The 23,177-nt window shown below is 44.9% G+C and overlaps 1 protein-coding gene and 4 long non-coding RNA genes across 5 annotated transcripts in view; 3 read left to right on the top strand and 2 right to left on the bottom strand.

Moving 5' to 3' along the window:
- The first annotated feature begins 275 nt into the window (after nt 1-275).
- Nucleotides 276-4,210, top strand: LOC309515273. The gene is made up of 2 exons (XR_014212384.1): nt 276-1,940; nt 3,097-4,210. It is a non-coding gene; the product is annotated as an uncharacterized lncRNA (long non-coding RNA).
- A 752-nt stretch (nt 4,211-4,962) lies between these two features.
- LOC309515277 lies at nt 4,963-12,695 on the top strand. The gene is made up of 2 exons (XR_014212388.1): nt 4,963-10,371; nt 10,657-12,695. It is a non-coding gene; the product is annotated as an uncharacterized lncRNA (long non-coding RNA).
- Nucleotides 5,619-23,177, bottom strand: part of LOC309515246 — a 101,069-nt gene continuing 83,510 nt past the window's right edge. Inside the window, exon 2 of the long non-coding RNA XR_014212354.1 lies at nt 5,619-10,903. This is a non-coding gene — a long non-coding RNA (uncharacterized lncRNA). The remainder of the gene's footprint in view (nt 10,904-23,177) is intronic.
- Nucleotides 12,984-17,013, top strand: LOC309515251. Its single transcript, XR_014212360.1, has 2 exons — nt 12,984-13,181; nt 13,614-17,013. It is a non-coding gene; the product is annotated as an uncharacterized lncRNA (long non-coding RNA).
- Nucleotides 20,226-23,174, bottom strand: MRPL32 (mitochondrial ribosomal protein L32). The gene is made up of 3 exons (XM_082192903.1): nt 22,670-23,174; nt 21,207-21,388; nt 20,226-20,838 (listed from the first exon to the last, which is right to left on the bottom strand). Exons 1-3 carry the CDS (start codon nt 23,157-23,159, stop codon nt 20,590-20,592), a joined length of 921 nt encoding a protein of 306 aa, XP_082049029.1. The 5' UTR covers nt 23,160-23,174; the 3' UTR covers nt 20,226-20,589.

Below are 23,177 nucleotides of genomic sequence, written 5' to 3' on the forward strand. Positions count from 1 at the left end.
CCCGGGGCGCACTGGCGGAGGAAGAGGAGTGTGGGGGAGCACACTGCCCCCGGCAGCGCGATCCCGGTAGGGTGCCATCGTGGCTGCTCCCCCCCAGCGCTGGGCACACGCCCCTGCAGGCAGCGTGCTCCGCCCCACAGGACGCGTGCCACGCCCCTTCAGGTGGTGTGCCCCGCCCCCAGGACACGCCCCAGCCCCGCCCCCACCTGCTCTCCGCCCCCACCTGCATGAAGCTCCGCCACTGCCGGGGCAGGCCGCACCCACTGCACCCCCCTTCCTCCACCAGTGCCGGTGGTTTGTAAAATCTGGTGTTGAATTCCTCTATCTGAGGGTGCCAGCTTCTATTTTTTCCTTAGTATATTTCTTTTTTAATCTCCGGCGCTTACCAAGAAAAGTTTGAAAGTCCATGGGCAGTGTCTGTTGAAGGCTCAGAATGCATGCACCAAATATGCAAGTACTTTTGCACTGAATTTATAGCTGCAAGTCCAATTTCCCTTACCGCCTTCATACATTTTCATTTAAACACTTATGCAAGGAATGCTGCCAATGCCAATACCCCTACTGAATTTTGGAAGAAGACAATCAGCTCTGGATAAGTATTAGAAAAGTGCTACTATCTAACAAGAGTAAGATTTTAGGCTGTAGTCTAAGGACATAAGAATGGCCTGCCATTGGCCCATCTTGCCCAGCCTCCTGGTCTCAGGGTGCCCAACCAGATGCCTGTGGGAAACCAGCGAGCAGAACATGAGCACAAGCGCATTCTCCCCTCCTGTGGCTTCCAGCAACTGTATTCAGAAGCAGGGGTGCCTTCAAATGTGGAAGGAGCCATCATGTCTGGTAGCCATGAACAAGCCTCTCCTCCATGCATTCGTCTAATCCTCTTTTAAAGCAATCCAAGTTGGTGGCCATCCCTGCCTCCTGAGGGAGCAAATCCCATTGTCTGGCTATGCACTGCATGAAGAATGAGTATTGGTTAAAATCTGCCCTCCACAAACAAACTGTAAGCTGGTTCTGGTGAAGGTCCATCTAAACATCCGGTTTTCAATAGCAGTCAGACACCTGCAGAAAGCTCCACAAAGCAAAGGTTGGAGAACCTTTTCCAGCTTGAGGGCCATATCTCCTCATAGGCAATATTCCGGGAGCCATATGCCTGCGGTGTGTGAGGCCAGAGGCAAAAATAGCCATAGCATCCAGCCACGCACATTTCTATGTACACATACACTGTGCCATATCTCTCTTCATTCTCCATCCAAGCAAATGAGGCAATGCCACAGTTCAGGGGTGCATTTTAGCCAGGCAGAAGCGTGTGGCCTGCAGACGAGCATAATACGGTAATTAAAGCCCCCCACCTCTGACAGAAAGGCAATAAGTTGCTGTTTGATGTTTAATTTAGTTGTTCTGTTAATAATCATTAATAGGCTTGAGCTCCAGGAATTTGTCTAATGATCAGAATTTCTTATAGACAAATAAAAATTAGAGGTCCCTGCCCTCAACATTAACAATCTAAGAATCATCTAATATTGTGTGTGTCTAAAGTAGTGGACGTCACCAAATGTTGCAGTGGTGAGTACCCTACATGCAAACACACTTCAGCTCAATAAATTATGTAACAAGAGCTACAGTAATCAATTTATTTTTGCTCATTCTCATGAGTGAAAATAAAACAATAAAGACTGGTGACAAAATGCAAGCCTCCTTTCCTTATTTCTCCCCCGAGTCCTTCATTTCCAACTCCCAAAGTCATTTTTTCATGAAAGGTTCTTGGTAGTTCATGAGTTGTTCTGAACCCAATTAGAGACAAGCAAGCCCCTTAGTGGGAGACCAGGACTGCCTCCGGTGTCCCTTTATCACTAGTTCTCTGTGGGGGTGGTGCAAGGTGGTGGGCTAAACGAAGCTGCTGACGATTTCTAAAACCTGAAAAACATATTACAGGAATCCAGGCTGTTTCAATACCTAGGAGTTATTTTTCAATACAATTTGGGGTGGAAAGCACAAATTCAACACCTCCTTAACAAGGCCAAAACTCTGTCATATGCGCTCCTCCGATTTTTCTTTTCGGATGGAGCTTTGCATGTTCCCTCGGCCCTAAGGGTGTTCAAGGCAAAAGTGGTTCCCGTGCTTACTTATGCTGCCCCGCTCTGGGCCGTGATGACAGACCTTGCTCCTCTTGAGACTCTGCAAAACCAATTCCTACGTCGGCTCCTAATGCTCCCCCTGTGCGTAAGCAACGCAGCCATGCGACTAGAATTGAAGATCGCATCCCTAGAAACTTGCCTATGGAAGCAAGTCTTCAATTATTGGTTATCATTGTGGCATAGATTACCAGACCATTACCTTGTCCAATGCTTATGGCGAGATGAATTCTCCAGCCTTTGGACTAGTAGAATTCATGCCAAACTCCTGAGCTATGGAATCTCTCCCTTAGATTCCCTAAAACTAGATCTAATCACTGCTCAAAGACTGGTCCGCCAAAGACTGGATGACATCGATTTACAGCGAAATTATATGCTGGGGGTGTGTGTTTGTTCGCCCCAGAACATTGGTATCACTTTAACTTACTGCGTTCCATCATACCTCTCCTCCCTTTCGACTGTTGCCCATAGGCTGGCCTTCACCAAGGCGAGGTTTAACGTTTTTCCCTCCAATGTCCTGAGACATAGATTCTCAAAGGGCCAAGCCTCCGCCATGTGCGAATGTGATAAGGAGACGCCGGAGTCGCTTCAGCACATTATGTTCACTTGCCCCTTATTCAAGGTGCCACGGGCAAATTTGTTGGGATCAATCATACAGAAACTAGAGGGTACCCCACCAAAATTCCACCTTGCCCAAATCTTGCAGGATAAGGATACCCACACGACCCTGAAAGTGGCTAGGTTCCTGGTCGCTGTCCTTACCCAAAAGCGTTGCCAAGGAGCACCACAAGCTAATTAAGGCGTAGTATGCCATTCCATCTTATAGTATTTTATTGTTATAGTACTGTTTTAGCGGCTGTTTTTTCCCACGTGCACAAGCTGTTATTTATGTCTTGTTTTTATCTGTATGGGCCTATGGCCGTAATAAATTATTATTATTATTATTATTATTACAGGAATCCAGTCATAGGCTGAGAAACGCAAATCATCCTCTTGGCATAAGTTCCCTTCATTTCTGTGAAGTTTGCAAAGGGCTTTGAAGAGCATCTGTAGCTCACAACATGCCACAAGCTATGCTTCAGGGCTTGATCCTGCTGTGCAGTGAAGAAGCACTTTGCTTTATTGGGGTTCATTAAGTATCTGTGAATAAATACACGAGCAAGAAGTTGAACTGTGAAGTACCCAGCACCAGGTGCTTGTCACCTCTAACTTGACTCTATTAACTTTTGCACAGTGACCTCCATTGTGTCATGTACCTGCACTGCACCTGAATAGACTGGAGCTGGATTTAATTGCATGGTTGGCTTCTGCATGTTGTTATCGGCAGATGCTATCTAAAGTTTGCCAGCAGTGGCAAAAGCTGTCTAAAGTTTGACAACAGCAGATCATTAAGCTTGAAAGTGCAACAAAGTGGCAGCAGTGGGCACAGGCATTCTCTCAGGCCACCTCACCTAACCCAGAATATCTTCCTCAGGAGGACAACCCAGTGTTACTGAAGAGTGTTAGGCAGCTGCCCTGCTGGTTATACCACAGTGGGTGGTGGGGATGGGGTGAGGACAGATGGGCTTGACGGCAGGGAGTGAAATAGCATCCAGAACTATCCCCTCTCCCTATCCACCCTCTGAGACAAAGGGCTCACTATGACTAATGGAAGGGTTGACTCTGACTACCCACAATGCAGTGGAGCCACATGGTATCATTAGAGTGCCAGAAAAGGGCCCCTCAGCAGCTGACTGAGGATGTTACCTGTTGATGCTGTGGGAGATTTTGCAGTCAAGCCTAACAATGGATGTCTATGCTAGTTAGTACATGAAGGGGTTAAGGACCACAGAGCTGTAAATTGCTAGAGAAGGCTTGGCTAGGTCACGCCATCTCACCTTCAGGGTGGGAGGAAGGCTTGTTTCCTGTTCCTCCCCTTCTCCCCCCTCTCCTCTTTGAACCATGTACCTGACCAGAAACTTGAGACTGATGCTCCTGAGATCCAGGCTCCATGTTTGAATATAATTTTTGTATTTTGCACTGAATAAGTTTTTACCTGTATTACTTTTGCTGTAGCATTAAATGGTGCATGAATGAGACCTCTGATTACTGTAAGTAATTTACATTGTAGTCTATTCACTGTGAGAGGGGTAGAGGCAGGGGAGCACATTGTGAGCGCTTAATATGGGGATATCCAACAACCTATATTTTCCATGCTTTGCAAATGCTGCATACATTGCAGTTTTAAACTCTGCCAGGGGCTCCTTTGACTAGGTAGTGAACCAAGACCTGTATTTTTGGAATTCAGGCAGTCAGCCACTTTCCTTTTGTAGTTTCTCACACACGTGGGGCCTCATGATTAATTGGTATTCCCCGGTTATTCCCCAGTTATTTCCTAACGGATGCCAGACCCAGTTACATCCTATCCTCCAACCCATTGCCCCATTTGTTCTGTGAAATTTAATTTTTCACCAATAGTAGAAAGAATTCAGGTCTGTTCTACTCTACAGGTTGCACACATTTTCAGGCACAGAAATGTTATTAAGGATGGCCAGATATCAGGCGCTGCTCAAACTGCAGGAGGAAGAAGAAGAAGAGAAGAAGAGTTTGGATTTGATATCCCGCCTTTCACTCCCTTTAAGGAGTCTCAAAGCGGCTAACATTCTCCTTTCCCTTCCTCCCCCACAACAAACACTCTGTGAGGTGAGTGGGGCTGAGAGACTTCAGAGAAGTGTGACTGGCCCAAGGTCACCCAGCAGCTGCATGTGGAGGAGCGGAGACGCAAACCCGGTTCCCCAGATTACGAGTCCACCACTCTTAACCACTACACCACACTGGCTCTCCAGGCCTGGCCCTGTTACCTTGGTTGATGGTCTTGTTAGCTCCTGTTTTTAGAAGGCTAGCGAGGGGCCATGCTTTGGCTAAAAAATAGGGTGATCAGGAAATGAGTATCATTATGGGGCACTGTCTGCCTTTCAGAGTTGTGCAGAAGAAGGGGATTTGACAGCTGGGGTTTGGCCTGCAGGAATGAGAGAAAAAGAATCTGTTGAAAATTCAATATCCTTTACTTAGTAGTTTGGAGAAAGCGGTCTCATTATTTGAAAGTTTTAAGATAGTGGTGTCTGCTTTTATATTTGGAGTTAAGGTAAGGGTAAGACTCTTTCAAGTTATTAGATAGCACCATGTGTCTGTGTGTCTCTGTATTTTAAGCTACAATTGATTTTCAGATGAAACAATTCGTCTTTATGGGCTTATACAGAAAATGTCAGGTTGCAAAATGAACAGATGGCAAATACCATATCAGAAGATGCAGGCCAATGCAGGTGACAAATGTTATCTGCTACAATATTGCGAAATGTACAGAATGCTTTGAAACAGGACATGCTAGAAGCAGATTATTTGGTTAATAGCTATTGGGGAAATAGGTTGCACATTTTCACAACTTCCCAGGCTATAGTTCAAACAAAAATTAAAAGCCGAGGCCTAGTTCAAACATAACACTAAAGCAGTGGTTCTCAAGCCTTTATCTCTGGGCCACAGTTTCAGAATAAAATTTTCTTGAGCCACACTGAATTTTTTAATTGATAAGAAAAACATTAGAAAACACAATTCGGACTGTCCTCAGTATCACTTGATGCTCTTGCTCTCATTTTGAAAAAGATTTCTATACATATTAGGCAAAATCTAAAAAAAATACTTTGATACTATACTATACTACAATGAAATGTTTGGTGCTTCTTTGATTGTCCTTGAATCTTCCCATCACTCTCCCATCACTTGTCATCCTCTCCAGCCACACCAGGCTGGTGCACTACACCCTTTGAGAACCACTGCATTAAAGCATAATTTAGTGCTACGTGGATGAGCTTGCTTGAACCTTTGATATGTGATTCAAGGGTAGAGATTGTGAGAAGGCATCTTCCAAAGCAATCCCACCCCGCAAATTTGGAGCCTTCTTGCCTCTAGCCTAGCCATCACTCCTTTTCCTGTTCCCGCTGGAGTCTTCTTTTGCTTGCGCCTGCGGGCTCTCTTCCGGCCTACGCTGCCAATGATAGATCTTAAAACCTTGGGGTCGGTGAGATTCGGCAATCGCAGCACCTTGCGCCTGCTGGACCTCCTGAGTGGAGTGGGTTGTGTCTTGCTCCTTGTGAAGTAGGGTGAAATGTGAGGAGTGTTGCAAGCCGGTGCAGAGGCAGAAGGTCTGGCCGAAATGGTAGAGGACGGTTTCTCTGTCAGAGGCTTCTTCCTAACCCAGTGGAACACCAGTATCATACGCCTCTTAGATGGGTTGGACATGCTGAAGAAGGTGCTGGAGGCCCAAAGACCAGGGTGACTTCAAAGTGGAGGACGCAGCAGACAGTTCCCTATCAATGGTGCCAAATCCAAGCAAATGTTAGCTCCAGTCTTGTTAAATCGATCTAGCAATTATGAACGTTAAATAAGGGATTAATTCCTCAGGCAGTATGAAAAGACTTTCTGTGGCTTTTTAATAGATGGGAGCCCCCAACTACTGCCACTGTTGACAGCCTGTTGCCCCTTATATCTGCTTGAATGGGTTATGTCACAATGGTTCCTTCATCAGGTGTTTGTGAGCATGAAAATGCTGTTGGGAGTTTCAGCAATGAAGGCTCAGGCATAACATACTGTTTGAAAGTCTGAACATTTCCTCTTTTTTTATTTAACAAAATTTATATACCAATTTTATAATTTATATACAAATTATTAGGAGAGTAAGTTAAAAATATACTGTAGTTTATTCACTTACAGGCTACTTTACATACTATATTCCTTCTTATACTTCTATCCCACCTTTCCTCCACAGAGCATACACACTTCAGCCTCCACCTTCTCCATTTTATCCTGACAACAATATTGTGAGCTAGGGCCATAGCTCAGTGGTAGAACAACTGCTTAGCATGCAGAAGGCATCAGGCTCAGTCCCCAGCATCTCCTGGTGGGACTGGGAGCGCTCCCTCTGCGCTTCGGAGGCTTGGCGTTGCTATCGCTGAAGCCAAGGAGCCTGCATTCGCTCCATAGGACGCACACACATTTCCCCTTAATTTTGGAGGGGGATAAGTGCATCCTATAGAGCGAAAAATACGGTAATTTAAACTATTCACTGTTCACAGTTCAGACCAGGTGTGCCAAATTGAATAAAATATTTTTATGGGAGGGGCAGGAAAGCCCTACCTTGCATAATCAATCACAAGATGTGGCACACGCAAACCATTTGAATGGCAATGCCCATCAACCTTAGGGGAGCCGAAGGGACTTCGGCAGCTCCTAAAAGTTGGCTCCTATGGTTCAGACATAATGATAAGCTGGTAAATTTAAACTGAAAGCAGATACATACCATCTCCTCTAAATTGTGTCCAGTCGCATGGTTAATGTGGCAAGCTGTATAGGCTAATTCATAATTTGTATTTCCGTTTACAAAAGCTGCACAGCACCAGACATCTAAAATGGATCAACACTGCGCTTATAGAAATCCAGTGTGAAGCATTTTCTCGCTCCTTTTCTTTTCCATTTCCTATTCCCATACTGCTGTTTTTCTGGTAATTCCCCATTGCTCAAGGGCTTTCTCTGTAGCTAAAATAAGACATAAAGTCATATTAGTCACAGCACAATAAGTAATGCATTACAGCTTCATTTCAGTACAAAGTCCCCATCTTTTGTAGCCGGTCAATAACAGGAAAAATTTAGTCCCAGCATTCTCTTACAGTTATGTGGGAAGCCACAGTGAACACACCCTTAAAAACAACAACCATGGGTAAGTATAAAACTGATCTACAAACCAAGAGAATACCTGGTTTTAATATGGTTTAATTCAACAGGAGCCAGTAAGCCTATGGCTGCAATCCCATGTGCACTTACTTTAGAGTAAGCCCCATTGAACTTTGCCCTCTGCAATCTTCTTGAATGCTTTTGTTCAGTACCCTCAGCTTTCTTAGGTAGACCTTTGACAAACTGTTTTGAAGGCCAGCTAACTGCCAAGGATTGCTACAATCATTAAATCACAAAGTTCAAATATTGTCCAGGGCTTCCGGCGAAGCTAGCAAGATGATTATTTGACACAGGCCAACTGTGATTAATTTGGTGTAAGCGCTGAGGAAGGGAGTTTCCCTGCTTTTGTCTGTTTTTTCAGCCATGAGATTAAAGTATGTGCGTTGGGTGCTAGGGCTGCAGATTACTTTTCTGACAGATGCTCTGGACCTTTAAGAATGACGCAGCAGGCAGCAATTCAACAGGCAATGCTATCCCTCATCACTTTATTTCCATACAAAATAAAACTTAAATTTCTGTCTGCCTTGTAGCTGTTAAAAGTTCAATACAACTGTCGGGGAGCGGTGGTGTTAAAATGACAACTATAAACTAGAATTCTGAACAATGTGACAATTGTCTAGGCTGGCTATGATATGCCTCAGTTTAATCACTTCTGAACTCGGGACTGGATTAGTTGTTTAGCCTGGCGGGAATTACCCTAAGGGGATGAAAAGGGGGAACCAGAATCATGGTGACAGTTGTACTCACCACCACATGAAATGTGTAAGCCTGGCATTTGCTGGGACTGGTGCCTGATAGCATTGGTACCCAGCATGTAGAAGGATAATGGCTAAGGTCACACATGCTATAATTCATATAGAACCTGCTGTGTATCTTCTACTTCAGGGCTAGGGGACCTGCGGCCACCCAGATGTTGCTGGACAACAACCAGGGCTGTCCCAAGACCATTTGCTGCCTGAGACAAAGAACAGGATGGCAATTCCCACCCCCAATCTGTTTCATAATAAATAATAAAGCATCCATTTTCTTTTCACAAATGGAAAATTCATTTCTTCAGGATGTCTACCTGTCAGGGCCTTCAAATGTTAGGGCTTCCTAAAACACTTTGATGTGGCAAGCCGCTTGTCTCCTGACCTGAACTGGCCTGGTCACAAGGAGACTCTGCGCCAGTGCTACATGTTCCATGGTGCATGTTCATTTGCTCTCCTTCAACTACCTTTGCTCATTTTGTCTATTTAAAACATAAATCGTTTGAGGTGCAGTCAATTGCTCTAAGGGCTTTCCTCTGGGAAAAGTGTCTCTGGTGCCAGGTCTCTGCTTTGAAATGCTTAACAAAAGCCCTGAGCAAGTCAGAATGCTTTTAAATCTCTTCTGAATAGTAACCCACCCACTCACACACAACCACTTAGATCAGTGAGAACAGATTTTGGGTAGAGAGTTTTGAGAGGACTCCTCTCCCTTTAATAGCTACTTCAGTGTCATCTAGGGTGACGCATTGCCAAAAAAGTGCGGTCCATCAGGACTTCTCAATTGTACCTTTGCATGCACACTAAAACCCAAGACTCTGCTCAGGTGACCTGATTAGTCTAGTCAGGTTAACTGTTGGTTTTCTTTGCAAGCTTCTTTGTCTTCATTTTTTTCCAAACCAGCTAGTTTATATTTGCATTTGGCTTTATTGGTTTTTAAATGCAATTATCCTTAATTTCTCCCTAGAATCTTCTGCATATGTTTAAAACCGTGCAGTCAAGCCATGTTCATTGTGTTCTAAGGTTAATTTGCAAGTACACTTCTTACGTTATGTGCAGAATTTTTGTAAATTCAATACCCCTACTACATGTGGAAGACAATGGCTGGTTCTGTGTGATAGTTGGGGAAATGATTAGAAAGCTCTGACATCTGCTATCTGGAAGACAATGTCATTATAATCAAAGCCATTAAGTCATCAATAAAGTGAGCTGAATTAAATTACTGGCAGCGGACATCACCCTGCTGAAATCAGTTCCAATTGATTCTGATGAACAGTGATACAGCATATTTGACAGGAGCAAGAACCCCAGCATTTGTCAGGTCAGCACGGTGAGAAAGTTATATATCCTGATTGCCTGAAAGCGAAGTTCATGTCCTCAATCAGTAGTAATAGCTGTTCTAGTTCTGGATCAGGCTTCCTTAAACTTGGTCCTCCAGATGTTTTGAGACTACAATTCCCATCATCCCTGACCACTGGTCCTGCTAGCTAGAGATCATGGGAGTTGTAGGCAAAAAACATCTGGAGGGTTGAGTTTGAGGAAGCCTGCTCTGGAACCACCTAATACCCAACTGCTGCCTCTGGGTTGTATCTGACTTAATCATACTCAGAGTAGACCATGGATTTCCATGATTCTTCTCTGAGTATGGTTTAGTTGGCTGCATCTCTCTGAATAAATCAGGGCCTACTTGTTTCAGTGTCTATCTTACCCATCCCTAAGGTCTGAGTCAGGTAAAAATAAGTTTTACTAATCCAATTCAAATGTCCATTGAAACAGGACAAAAATGAATCCGCTCTTTAAAAATGCACAACTCTATGCTGGCTGAAATGTGATTCCCTAAAGGTGCATTATTGCTTAAAAACACCTCACCTGATATTTTTCTCTCTACATGATATTTTCTTTCTCTACAGAACATGTTTTTCCCTTATACTTTCATAGGGGTAGCCCACCACAGAATTTTGCTTTTTCTAGTAGTTTATCCCTTCTAAAACAGCAGCCATGTCTTATTTGCTTAGTTTCAGGACATTTGGGCACCTGAGGTGAACAACAAAATGGTACCTCCCTCCATACCAGGGAGAAAGGGGCGAGTAGAGATATATATCAGGAACAGAGAGGGGAATATACCTTAGGGTCTGCTGCCTCTGTGGATTCTGCCACCTGAGGCAGTGGCCTCACCTTGCCTCATGGGTAGGCTGGCCCTGGTAGGACTGGATATTGCTAGCATTATCCACAGCCATCACTTCTGCCACTGGAGCCCATTAACTAGAGGGCAGTGAAATTGTTTATAGTAGGAAGGTGTTTATTATGAATTTGTGGTGAACTCTACTCCAGAGGTAGGGGACTTTTCCAACTGGGAGGCTGGACCTTGAGGTTGCCAACCAGGCTTTTTGCACTTGCCAACATCAACTGCTTACAAACCCCACTTTAGGCAAGGAGCCATGTCCTATGACGCTCGGGGGAAATGGTCTCATGTTGGCCTCATTAGTCCTACACATTGGAGATTCCCAGCTGCTGCTCTAACCAACAGAAAAAGAGACTTCCAAGACAGAAGAGAACTCCATTCATTACAAAGTTTTCCTTCTGTGACTCTGCATACTTTCCCCTCTTGATGACCTCTGCTAATTTTGTTTTTCTAGTGTAACTGACAATGCATTCTTCAGGCTCACTTTTCTATTACCCCTTTTCTTTGGATTATCTCATTCCTTTCTGTGTGTTTCATGAAGCATGAGAGTAGCCCAATTCATCTTATCTTCTTCACTTGCCAGGACCATGGAATACAGTAGCACAACTACAGGAGTAAGATTTAATTGAGATACCCTGTAGAGCCACAAGTCTCATAGAAATAAGTTATATTGTCTCTGGGAAATATATTTGCAGCACACTTTTAAAAAGTAATGACTTGAAATGCTTTTCCTTCCTAGTCGTGCTGAAGAACAAACTAGCCTTGTCATATGAAACCAAGGCTTCTATAACTTGCGATTCCTCAGTTAACCTTCAAACAAGTTTTTATAAGTCATCTGCCAAACCACTGAAATAATTTTTTTTTTTGGGGGGGATACAGCATCACACCATGCCGTCTGTACAGTGGTACCTCAGTTTTCAAACATAATCCGTTCAAGTTCCGAAACATTTGAAAACCGGAAACTGAAAGTAGAAGCCTCAAAACAGAAGCCTCAATACAGAAAACTCAAAACAGAAGCTGGATTTCCTGTTTGACTTCCGTGGCGTGTTAGAAAACTGAGGCATTTACTTACAGGTTTTCGGCATTTGAGTTCCGAAACATTCAACTACGGAGACGTTAAAAAACTGAGGTACCACTGTAAAGTAAAGGACCCCTGACCATTAGGTCCAGTCGTGACCGACTCGGGGGTTGCGGCGCTCATCTCGCTTTATTGGCGGAGGGAGCCAGCGTACAGCTTCCGGGTCATGTGGCCAGCATGACTAAGCCGCTTCTGGTGAACCAGAGCAGCGCACGGAAATGCCGTTTACCTTCCCACCGGAGCGGTACCTATTTATCTACTTGCACTTTGATGTTCTTTCGAACTGCTAGGTTGGCAGGAGCTGGGACCAAGCAACAGGAGCTCACCCCATTGCGGGAATTCGAACCACTGACCTTCTGATCAGCAAGTCCTAGGTTCTGTGGTTTAACCCACAGCGCCACCCGCGTCCCACGATGTACCACTGTATTCCTATACAAATAGAAAAAGTTCAAATATCAGCCTATATTTACAGATTACCTGGGTGGTTATTTCATATGTTGCCATTTCCCCTTATTCTTATAGCTCACACTATGGGCTATTCTTTTAAAGATGGCACCTGTGGGGCCTGTGTGGTTTTTCAGAAACGAATAGCAGCTTATGAAAGTGACTCCAATTCAGCTAAGGATAGTCACAACTAAGGTCCACTGGAAACCTAAGCTGTGGTCCTATAACCATTTACCAGACTATAAGCCTCAAAGGGACTTGCTTTTTAGTCAACATTCATACAATGTACCGTATTTTTCACCCTATAGGATGCACCGGCCCATAGGACGCAACTAGATTTGGGGGGGGGGGGGAATAAAGGAAAAAAAATTATTTCCCCCCCCCCAGGCGCGGGGCTGGGGCTGGGGCGGGGAAGCCCAAGCTTCCCCCAACCCCATCCCCCAGAATGGGAGCCAGAGTGGCTCCCGGAGCTTGCGGGGCTGGGGGTGGGGGAAGCCTGAGCTTCCCCCGCCTCCAGCCCCCAGAGCAGGTCGGAGAGCGCTGGCGAAGGTGAGCGCACCTTCGCCATCGCTCTGGGAGCTTGCGCGGCTGGGGGCGGGGGAAGCCCGAGCTTCCAGAGTGGGTCCCAGAGTGATGGCGAAGCTGCACGCAGCTTTGGCATTGCTCTGGAAGCTTGCCGGGCTGGGGGGATAGCTTCCTGAAGCCTGGAGAGCAAGAGGGGTCGGTGCGCACCGACCCTTCTCGCTCTCCAGGCTTCAGCGAAAGCCTGCATTCGCCCCATAGGACGCACACACATTTCCCCTTCATTTTTGGAGGGGAAAAAGTGCGTCCTATCAGTGGCGTAGCGTGGGGGGTGCAGGGGGGCCGGCCGCACCAGGCGCAACATCTGGGGGGTGCGCTCGCACTCGCAGCTCTCTGCCCCTACCTGGCTCACTCACTCTCTCTTACTGCAGTGCTGGCTGTGTGAATCCGATCCGAGCCGCTGGGTCGCCGCCCACTGTGGAGGGGGTGGGTGCCAGGCGTGCGGTGCGGAGAGAGAGCGAGGGACTATCTGGGGGAGGGACAGTGCAGCGGCCGCCCAGCGCAGCGCTGGGCGCGGGAGAGAACCACACCAGACCAGACCAGGCAGCAGCAAGAAGAAGCTGCCAGTGGTGGCAGGTTAGGGGTTAGGGGGCGCAAATTACTTGCCTTGCCCCAGGTTAGGGGGCGCAAATTACTTGCCTTGCCCCGGGTGCTGACAACCCACGCTACGCCGCTGCGTCCTATAGGGCGAAAAATACGGTACACTAAGTTCCATTCCCATGTGTGTATATTCACAAGCAGGTTCTCTCTGGGCTCACCCACACTCCTGCTTGTCCTATGCTTGGAAAGCGTGGGTCCAGGTGGTTTTTGACTTGTCCTGCGCTTTCTAGGCACAGGTCTGAGCATTATTGCCGTTGCCCCACTGCTTTCCCCTGGGAAACCCTCTCTTTAGTGCTAAATCAGAACAAATGGCGGTCATGGAAAACCTGATTGCCCTTTGTTCTGCTTCAGTGCTAAGCTGTGGCTTTTCCCAGGGGAAAGCGGCAGGGCAAGCAGGAGTGTGGATGAGGCCTCTGTTTACTATGGCTTACTCAGAGGAAATTAGTCATAACTAATTTTACCTAGATTAAGAGTATTTCTTAGCAAGACAATGCTGTTTAAATCGATCACACTTTTGGGGCACAGTGGACAGTTCTTTGTGTAAATACGTTTTTAGGAAAAAATAAACTTCTGAGTTTGGAGTTTCAATAATTAGAGCTCATCCAATTAAAATATAATCTTCTACCCTACATCAAGCCTTTTCACAATGGTCTGTACTTTCTTCAGTGGAAACGTAGGAATCCATTCCTGGTTGCTCCCAGTAAAGCAGTGTCAAATATAATGGGACACTTGGGTGCAGTTATACCTTCTGATTTCCTTGCTCTCTTTTCTGATTCCTTTATGTTTCATGCAACAAACTGTGTATTTGTTCAATTAGCTTTATTAAGTGGTCACTGTTTCCTGCATTATTAAAATCAAGATAAAATACTCCTTTTCATTACTTAATAACGTAATACACTTCCATTCTATTCCCCCACTAGCTTTTTCGTTTTTTGTTTTTTTTTAAAAAAGGGTTAATTGGTTTATAGTATCCATGATCAATTGTATTTTAAAATTCCTTATTATGATTTTGTAAAAACAAATTTGCATTTTAGGGATAGCACCGCCCACCTGTAAAAAATAAATAAAACGGCCTCTGAGCTTTAAGAGCATTAATATTCCAGCACTTTTGAACTGCAGTCTGGACAAAGGATGCCCTGGAATTCCCCTTGGTATTGCTAACAGCAAGAGCTGTTCTCCCGCTGCTTAGGGAGGCAAACGTACAACTGGGAGTTGCACCTGCATCTGAACTTCTGGAGGAATGCTAAAAGTGGAACAGGAACAGCTGCATGACCTTCAGAGCCAATCCTCTTGGTCTTTTCTCAGAAGGATACTTGCAGGTTCCCCCACTATTTTTGTGGATTTCTGAGCATTTGCCAGCATCTTGGAAAAGCAATTGGAAAAGCATCCCTGGGTTTACCTCTATAGCAGGAAATTACCAATATACTTCCTATGTGGCAAAATGCACAGGAAATGTATTTTGCCACATAGCAAAACTCCTTTATTGTAAAGCTTAACCACCTGTGAAGCTGTCACCAGTAAGGATCCCCCCAGTTATGGAGTGTGTATGCTCAGGCATGTATAGATATACATACATGAGGATTAAATGCTGCTGTAAAATGAAAGTGAAGGATATAAATGTTGCATGTTGCATGTCTAACTTTTGGAAACAATGCTTTCTCCTCTCCTACAGTTGCGTAAATATTTTACCATACCATGAATTAAAAATTATGATGGTCACCAGGGCCACAGACAAAATTGCCTTAGGGACTTAATCCGGTTCGTAAGACACCAACTGGCTATCTCTCATATACCATCACTCAACTATGTCATCCAGTTGCAAAAGGAATTGAAAACATATCTCCAACTGAAGCTATCACATGCCCACATTTATCAGAATGGACTTCTGATAAATCTGTGTATTATAGTAACTAAACCTTGGGGTCAACAATCACATTTTCTCTTAATTATTCCCAATGCAGTTAATTACACTTGCAGATTTTTCACTAGCATCATCATGGACTATGTTGGTATTGTAGTCTGAAATAACTAGAGATTCACTGCCACCTATTGCTTTGAAAGGTGTAATTCATTTCAGTTAACACATGGTGGGTCATAGAGGATTGTGCCATAGAGAAGCTTGTAGTCTGTATGAATGACGAGCATAATCCAGTTTTACTCCTTCAGAACTAAAACTCACAAAAAGATAATGTAGAATATCAAGACAGACCATTAAGTTTTATAGAGCCCCGTAGAACAGTAGACTAAAGACATGAGCCATAAACCCCTGGTTTAATCTTCCTCTTGGCCATGTCACTAGCTGATTTTACCCAAGCCACCACCTCTCTCAGTAGAACATAGGACATGGACTGACACTTAACAGGGTTTTTGTAAGGATCAGTGAAATATATGTGAAGCATCAAATACTAATAAAATGTTCTACATAAATATTCAGTATTACCTACTGTTCACTCATATCTCTGACGTATTAGCAATCTATCCATCTCATCTCTCTCTGCACACACAAACACGGCTACCTCCTAATCTGGCCCTTATATGGATCAAGCATTTGGTTATTATACTCCTGTTACATCTCAAATCTGCATTCCCAGTACAGCTACTCAGAATAATGTTCTGTAGTTCTCCAAAGGCCAGTAACTGAATGGAAATGAAAAGATTACTGGATAAACTATGGAACGAAAGGTTAAAATTTACGGCCTGTACTGCATTAAAAGAAAATGTTATGAAAATGGTATATAGATGGTATATAACACCAGTGAAGTTAGCAAGAGTGTATAAAGTGTGTAATAAATGTTGGAAATGTAAAGAAAAGGAAGGGACTTTTTATCATATGTGGTGGGAATGTAAGAAGGTGAAAGGCTTCTGGGAAATGATATATAACGAATTGAAAAAAAATGTTGAAATATACCTTTGTTAAGAAACCAGAGGCATTTTTGTTAGGAATGGTAGGAAATGAAATAAACAGAAAAGATTACAAGCTTTTTCTATACGCAGTAACAGCGGCAAGAATACTGCTAACCCAAAAATGGAAACAAGAAGAATTACCGTCGATGGAAGAACGGAGAATGAAGTTAATGGAATACGCAGAACTTGATAAACTAACAGGAAGGATCTGAGGCCAATGAGACCACAGATTCACTGAAGACTGGAGTAAATTTGTAGACTATTTGAAAAGTATTTGCGATGAACAATTAACGTTTGTAGGTTTGCAAGAGGCTCTGTGAAAATAATATTAGAAATATTGTAAAAAAGGGAATAAGAGGGAGGAGGTTTTTAATAAAAGGCAATATTAGATTAAGAAATGCGGAAGAAGGACTAAAACGGAGGATTTGTAGAAGAGCTGAGGGAACTCCAAAAAATGTATTTGCGAAAAATTGTGTTATGTGTTTTTATATTTTTGTATTGTAAAATGAATAAAAAATAATTCAAAAAAAAAAAAGGAAATGAAAAGATTACAAGGAAAGTAAAGAAAGGAGTAAACACGGACTGGCTGTTGCTCATACATGTATGCCATACCCTCCAACGTTCCTTAGATGAAAAAAGGAACATTTCTCACTCCTTCCAACTGAACCTCCTTGACCCCCCCCCCAAGCATTTCCTACCAGAAAGGCAAGCGCCACCACAACTTCACCAATGGGACACAACACACATCCCACTGACACGCCTTTGCCTTTAATTGATTTTTTTTAATTCTTTGATAGATTTACAAAAAGAAATTCACCAAGAAATAAATTTTAGAAAGGGGCAAGATTGGAGACAGACACACACACAGGTTTATTCATATTATTAAATCAAAGACTCTACTCCTTGCGTTCCGCCTTTCTTCCCACCCAAGGTAGCCCTGCTCTCTGCCTGCACCTCACAGCCAGCACATCATGCAAGGCTGGGGCTCAGCGGCAACAGCCTCCCCCCTTCCCGCTCTCCCGCAGCTGCCACAATCTGCCCAAGGGAGGAGGCTGGCAGCAGCGGCCATGGAGAGGCTACAGGATACTCCCTCGCTGCCCTGCTGCTCAGGACAAGTGCTGGCTCATCTTCCTTCTTGAGCTCGGTGGCAGCATCACTGGCAGAGGAAATAAGGACATTCCGGGATCAAATCAGAACCCGCAATGGCTTTCATAATTCTGGGAGGCAGCCTTGTTCAGGCAAGTTTTTAGTGTGTGATGTTGTACATTTTTTGTTGGGAGCAGCCCAGATTGGCTGGGGCAACCCAGTCAGATGGACAGCATATTATTATTATTATTATTCCTCCCCCACTTCCACTTGGAAGGTATGGTATGGCCAGTGTTCCACTCATGCCAGGTTTTGTCTAGGGCTTCAATTCCATGTGATTGTGTGCTCTTTTCTGTTGAGAATTTGGCTCTAAGGATCTCAACTCCTTTAAATTTCAGTTCTTTATTTACAGGTTCCTAGTCATGATGGATGTAGAAAATATTAGAAAAATAGGAAGTATCAAAGGAGCTAAGGCTGCTGTGAAGCCTTGAAACTCCCCCGCTATTCCAACACCTTCTAGTCTTGCTTCATAATGTCTCATCTCTTCCTATTCCTTCTATACCCAGTTCCTGCTAAGTAACTCAAAATTCTGCAAAATATCAACCATGTACAGTGGTACCTCGGGTTACATACGCTTCAGGTAACAGACGCTTCAGGTTACAGACTCCGCTAACCCAGAAATAGTACCTTGGGTTAAGAACTTTGCTTCAGGATGAGAACAGAAATCATGCAGCGGCAAGTGGCAGCAGGAGGCCCCATTAGCTAAAGTGGTGCTTCAGGTTAAGAAGAGTTTCAGGTTAAGAACGGACCTCCAGAACGAATTAAGTTCTTAACCTGAGGTACCACTATAGTCATAAAACCAAACACATCTATGTTGATTTGTTTCTTTTTATTTAGAGCACAAAATGGGTGTTTACTTGGGACAGAGTTCTTATTTTCCCCCTGCCAGAGTAACTTTGTTATTTGAACTGATGGATAAGAAGATAAACAACTGTACGTGGTAGGTGCAAATGTCACTTGGTAGAAAACAATAGGTTTTACATACAGTGGTGCCTCGCAAGACGAAATTAATTCGTTCCGTAAGTTTTTTCTTCTTGCGAGTTTTTCGTCTTGCGATGCACGGTTTCCCATAGGAATGCATTGAAAATCAAATAATGCGTTCCTAGGGAAACCGCCTTCAGACCAGGTCCGGGGACAGTCTGTCCCCGGACCTCTCCTGAAGGCTGGGGGGGGGGGACAAGGGCTTTTCCCACCGCCAGCCTTCAGAAGGCTGTTCTGAAGGCTGGGGGTGGTAAGAAAAGCCCTTCTCCCCACCTCCCGCCCCGCAAGCTCCGGGGACAGGAGGGCTTTGCTGCCGCCCGCCAGCATTTTTAAAGCCCCCGCTGTCCCGGGGCGATTTTAAAATGCTGGTGGGTGGCAGCGAAAGCTTCGCTGCCGCCCGCCAGCATTTTAAGATCGCCCGGGACAGCAGAGAAGTCTCCGCTGCCCCGGGAAGGCAGGCAGGGGGGAGCAAAGACTTTTGACCCCCGCCGGCCTTCAGAAGAGGTCCAGGACCTCTTCTGAAGGCGGGCGGGGGGCGAAAGTCTTCCCCCCCCGCCTGCCTTCAAAAGCCGTCTGGGACAGCGGAGAAAGACGCTGCCTTTCTCCGCTCTCCCGGGAAGGCAGGCAGGGGGGAGCAAAGACTTTTGCCCCCCGCCGGCCTTCAGAAGAGGTCCAGGACCTCTTCTGAAGGCCGGCGGGGGGCAAAAGTCTTTGCTCCCCCCCGCCTGCCTTCAAAAGCCGTCCGCGATAGCGGGAAGCGCTTCCCTGCTATGCCGGACTGCTTTTAAAATGCCGGCGGTGGGGAGCAAAGCCTTTCTGCCCCCGCCGGCCTTCCTGGACCTCTTCTGAAGGCCGGAGGGGGGGGAAGGCTTTGCTCCCCACCACCATTTAAAAGAGGTCCCCGGAGATTTCCCTATGGGCTTTCGTCTTGCGAAGCAAGCCCATAGGGAAATTCGTCTTGCGAAGCGCCTCCAAAACAGAAAACCCTTTCGTCTTGCGGGTTTTCCGTCTTGCGAGGCATTCGTCTTGCGGGGTACCACTGTACATTACAAACAAGGATTTTTTCTAAAGTCTGTATCATGGGAAAATATTGGCCCTTATAAGAGATGAAAGTTGATGAGCTCAGTAATAGGATTCTCAAAGAATAGATGGGGAAAAGTTAAACTCCGTGTTTCCTGCTTGGCAGGGGGTTGGACTTGATGGCCCTTGTGGTCTATTCCAACTCTATGATTCTATGATTCTATGAATGCAGATACAACATGGTACAGTACTTCAATGTCATCTAATCAATGAGATTAAATTTGTGTCACTAGTGGGTGAATCAATGAAATGATGTTGGTTTAAGAAGTGCTTCATGCATACTCAAGTTATGGTTCAGACTATTAACGTAGTTGTCCTTTTCATTAAAGATTCTCAAAGGACCTCACAAACACAACTAGCTATTTTACAAGCTTCTAAATGGAAACAGATGTTAAAGAACTGTCACTATTTAGATGTAGCCAGTAGCAATGAAAGAACAAAACCACCTCTCAGCCATTGGGCTCCAACTCAGCAAGAGATCCATGTCAACTCACTTCATTGCTCTACTTGACTTCTTACATTCTCACAATCCTCACCTCCTCATAGCTCAAAATTTCACAGAATTTCAAATGGAACCACGCACAGTATTTATTATAATGCTGAATATGCTTTATTTCATTTACAAATACAGTTTAAATCCATGGTTTCCCCCCCCCCCAATGCACAGCACAGTGTAATATGACCAAATAGATGCCGTAAGAATCTGCTCCTGCAAATGATTGACTTTGCTTAACCAACTTTAATACAATGACAAAATCAGCTAAGTTTACATTAGCTAAATTAGCCATCCAGCTAACAGTGATGCTGTACTACAATGGCAAATTAAAAAATACAATTTAAATTTACCCTTTCTGGGGATAAGTGTTATCAGTAGCATTTTTTTCAGCTATTTTTACTCTGCGAGATCAAGGATTTTGCGACCAAAGATTCCACTGTGCTACATAATCAGTCCTATGTGAACCAAGATGGGCGCTTCCTTGTTCGTTCTATGATCCGCTTGCCTTCATCTTCATCTCTAGCTTTCTCTCCCTCATACAGTACAACAGTCTCTACAGGTGGAGCCTTATGTGGTCCTCCCTCCTGTGCCGATATTTCTTTCCTTATGGCAACTGTCTCCCGTTTAACCTTTGCATAACAATAGCCACAAAGAATATGCTTCAGTTTCAGGTTGCCACACTGAGGACAGACGTCAATGTTTCGCTAAAGACAAGAAAGAAAACAATACGTTGGGCAATGAACAATTTAAAAAGAGAGATTTCACAAATGCTAAGAGCCATGTAGGGCAATGACTATCTCATTACCATTGTGACATAATACATTGTTTTCCAGCAACCTGAGAAATTCCTCATGTCAAGTAGTATACATAAAGGTTTAAGTTTTCAAAATGCAATACCATCACATTTTAAAGATTCAGCACAGGAGCTGCAGACAGATTTTAAATGAAAAATTTACTGTGGTAAATTTACAATACCAGTGTGAATAAATAAGAAATTACAAGCATCTTGAGAGCATTGAAGAATAGAAAATCTACAAAAATAAAGAAAGACAACAGAAATGTGATGAGTTACCTTTATTTTTATAAGGTTCCTAGGATTCCTTCGCCTGCAGCGATTTACTTCAATGGTCCGCCTTGATTTTGGGGCTGCCATCCAAAATATGCTGTCTAGAAAGCTTGGAGTCTCCTTACTTTCAGCATTCTCTTCTATAGGTTCAGGCAAAAAAGCTGGACCCTGAATTGCTAAAGCAGGAGCTTAAAGACAAATACAAATAACTTAGTTACAAATAATTTAGTTCTGGTAATTTGCTTACCTTTATTAATTAGATACAATATTTCATGAAGTGGTTTTGCTCAATGAGACTCTTACTTCCAGGTTTGTCACTCGAGCATGCGCAGAAGTGCTAAATTGCACTTCACACATGCGCAGAAGCACAAATTGTTCCGCACACGCATATGCAGCGCTTTGCCCTTTGGCACATTGTCTAGCAGCCAGGGCTCCAGAACGGATCCCAGCCGCAAAACAAGGTACAACTGTACTGCAATAATTCCAGGACCGCCTCTCTCCAGTTGCTCTGGTCTGCCATGAGCAAGATAAAGCGAATAACAAATTTAACTAGTAACAATAGATAACTGACAGTAACAACTGTAGTGGTTCAAGTTATGTTAGTAATTGCATATTCTGTTTCCATTACCATCATGCTTCAAAGTAGGTTTGTGAATTTTTCCTCGATTTTGCTGTTTTATCTTTTTGTAAACCACTTTGTGGTATGTGTGTGTGTGTGTGTGTGTGTGTGTACACACACACACACACACACACACACACACACACTTTGTGGTATACACACACACACACACATTTACTTTGTAATATATATATATTCAAACGGCACATAATTTTTACAAAATATGTAAGTAGAATACCATATTGGCCTGAATATAAGCCTCTTTACCCCCCAAATTCCGACTATGAAAAGTTAACGTGTGGCTTATCTTCGCGACCTTCCGGTATGCAGCCCGGAGCGGGCAAAGCGGTGCCCACCTCGCACGTGGAGAGAGCGAGGAAGGGGAAAGGCCGCCAGCAACGCAGCGCAGCTCCCCACTCCCCGGCTAGTATGCCGCCAACAGCAGCAAGGAATGGAGCAGCTTATATGCGAGTATTTTTTCTTTCCCCCCTCCAATTTTAAAGGTGCGGCTTATATTCTGGCCAATACAGTAAATAACACGGGTGATGGGTGGGGAACAAATCTTATAAATAAATAGTTTTCAGAAACCAGGCCCCCTCTGCAAAAAACAAACAAACAAAACATTCGGGGCAGCTCCCACCAGCATAAAAATGAAAGCAAGAACAAAACAGCGCAAATCCTTCCCGCCCCAAGTCAAGCGGCGTCTCCAGCGGCGCTTGTCCTAAAAGGGCACCTGGGCTTCCAGCTGACGGGAGCTGCACAGAAACAGCTGGAAAGCCACGTTTGGGAGGCAAAGAGCCGCCCCGGAGGAGGCCCCGCGACCCCTCGAGGAGACGGAGCCAGGACCTACCCCCGGGCGGGCTGCGGCAGCCCAGCTGGGACCAGCAGCTTCGGAGGAAGCCTCGGATCCGAGGCAAAGGAGACGGGAAGACCAGCAGCAGCGCGGCCGCCGCCATCTTGACCGGCCCTCCGCCTTCGCGGCGCGAAAACGCGCCTGTCAAGATCAGCCGCGCTGAGGGCGCTGGGAAACCGAGTCGTCCTTCTCTTTGGCGGCGTGTCCGCCAAGCCACTTGGCGAGAGAGCTGGACTACATGTCCCAGCACGCCCTCCTCTAGCTCCTGAGGGTGAGGCACCGGTTCCCGGCATGCATAGCAGAGGGAACCGATTCTGTTAGCAAGGGATGACGGGAGTTGTAGTCCAACAACGTTTGATGGCGGGTACGAACGACCCAAGGTTGAGAAAGGCTGCCATAGAGTTTCGCGGCTTTCGAGAGTTCCCGGAAGTTCAATCTGTTCATGGTTCTGTAGTCGGCGCTCTACATGTTTTCTCCTTTTGCGCATGCGCTGTCAAACAATACG

This window comes from Podarcis vaucheri, assembly GCF_965113315.1.
Source record: "Podarcis vaucheri genome assembly, chromosome: 12".
NCBI lineage: Eukaryota > Metazoa > Chordata > Lepidosauria > Squamata > Lacertidae > Podarcis > Podarcis vaucheri.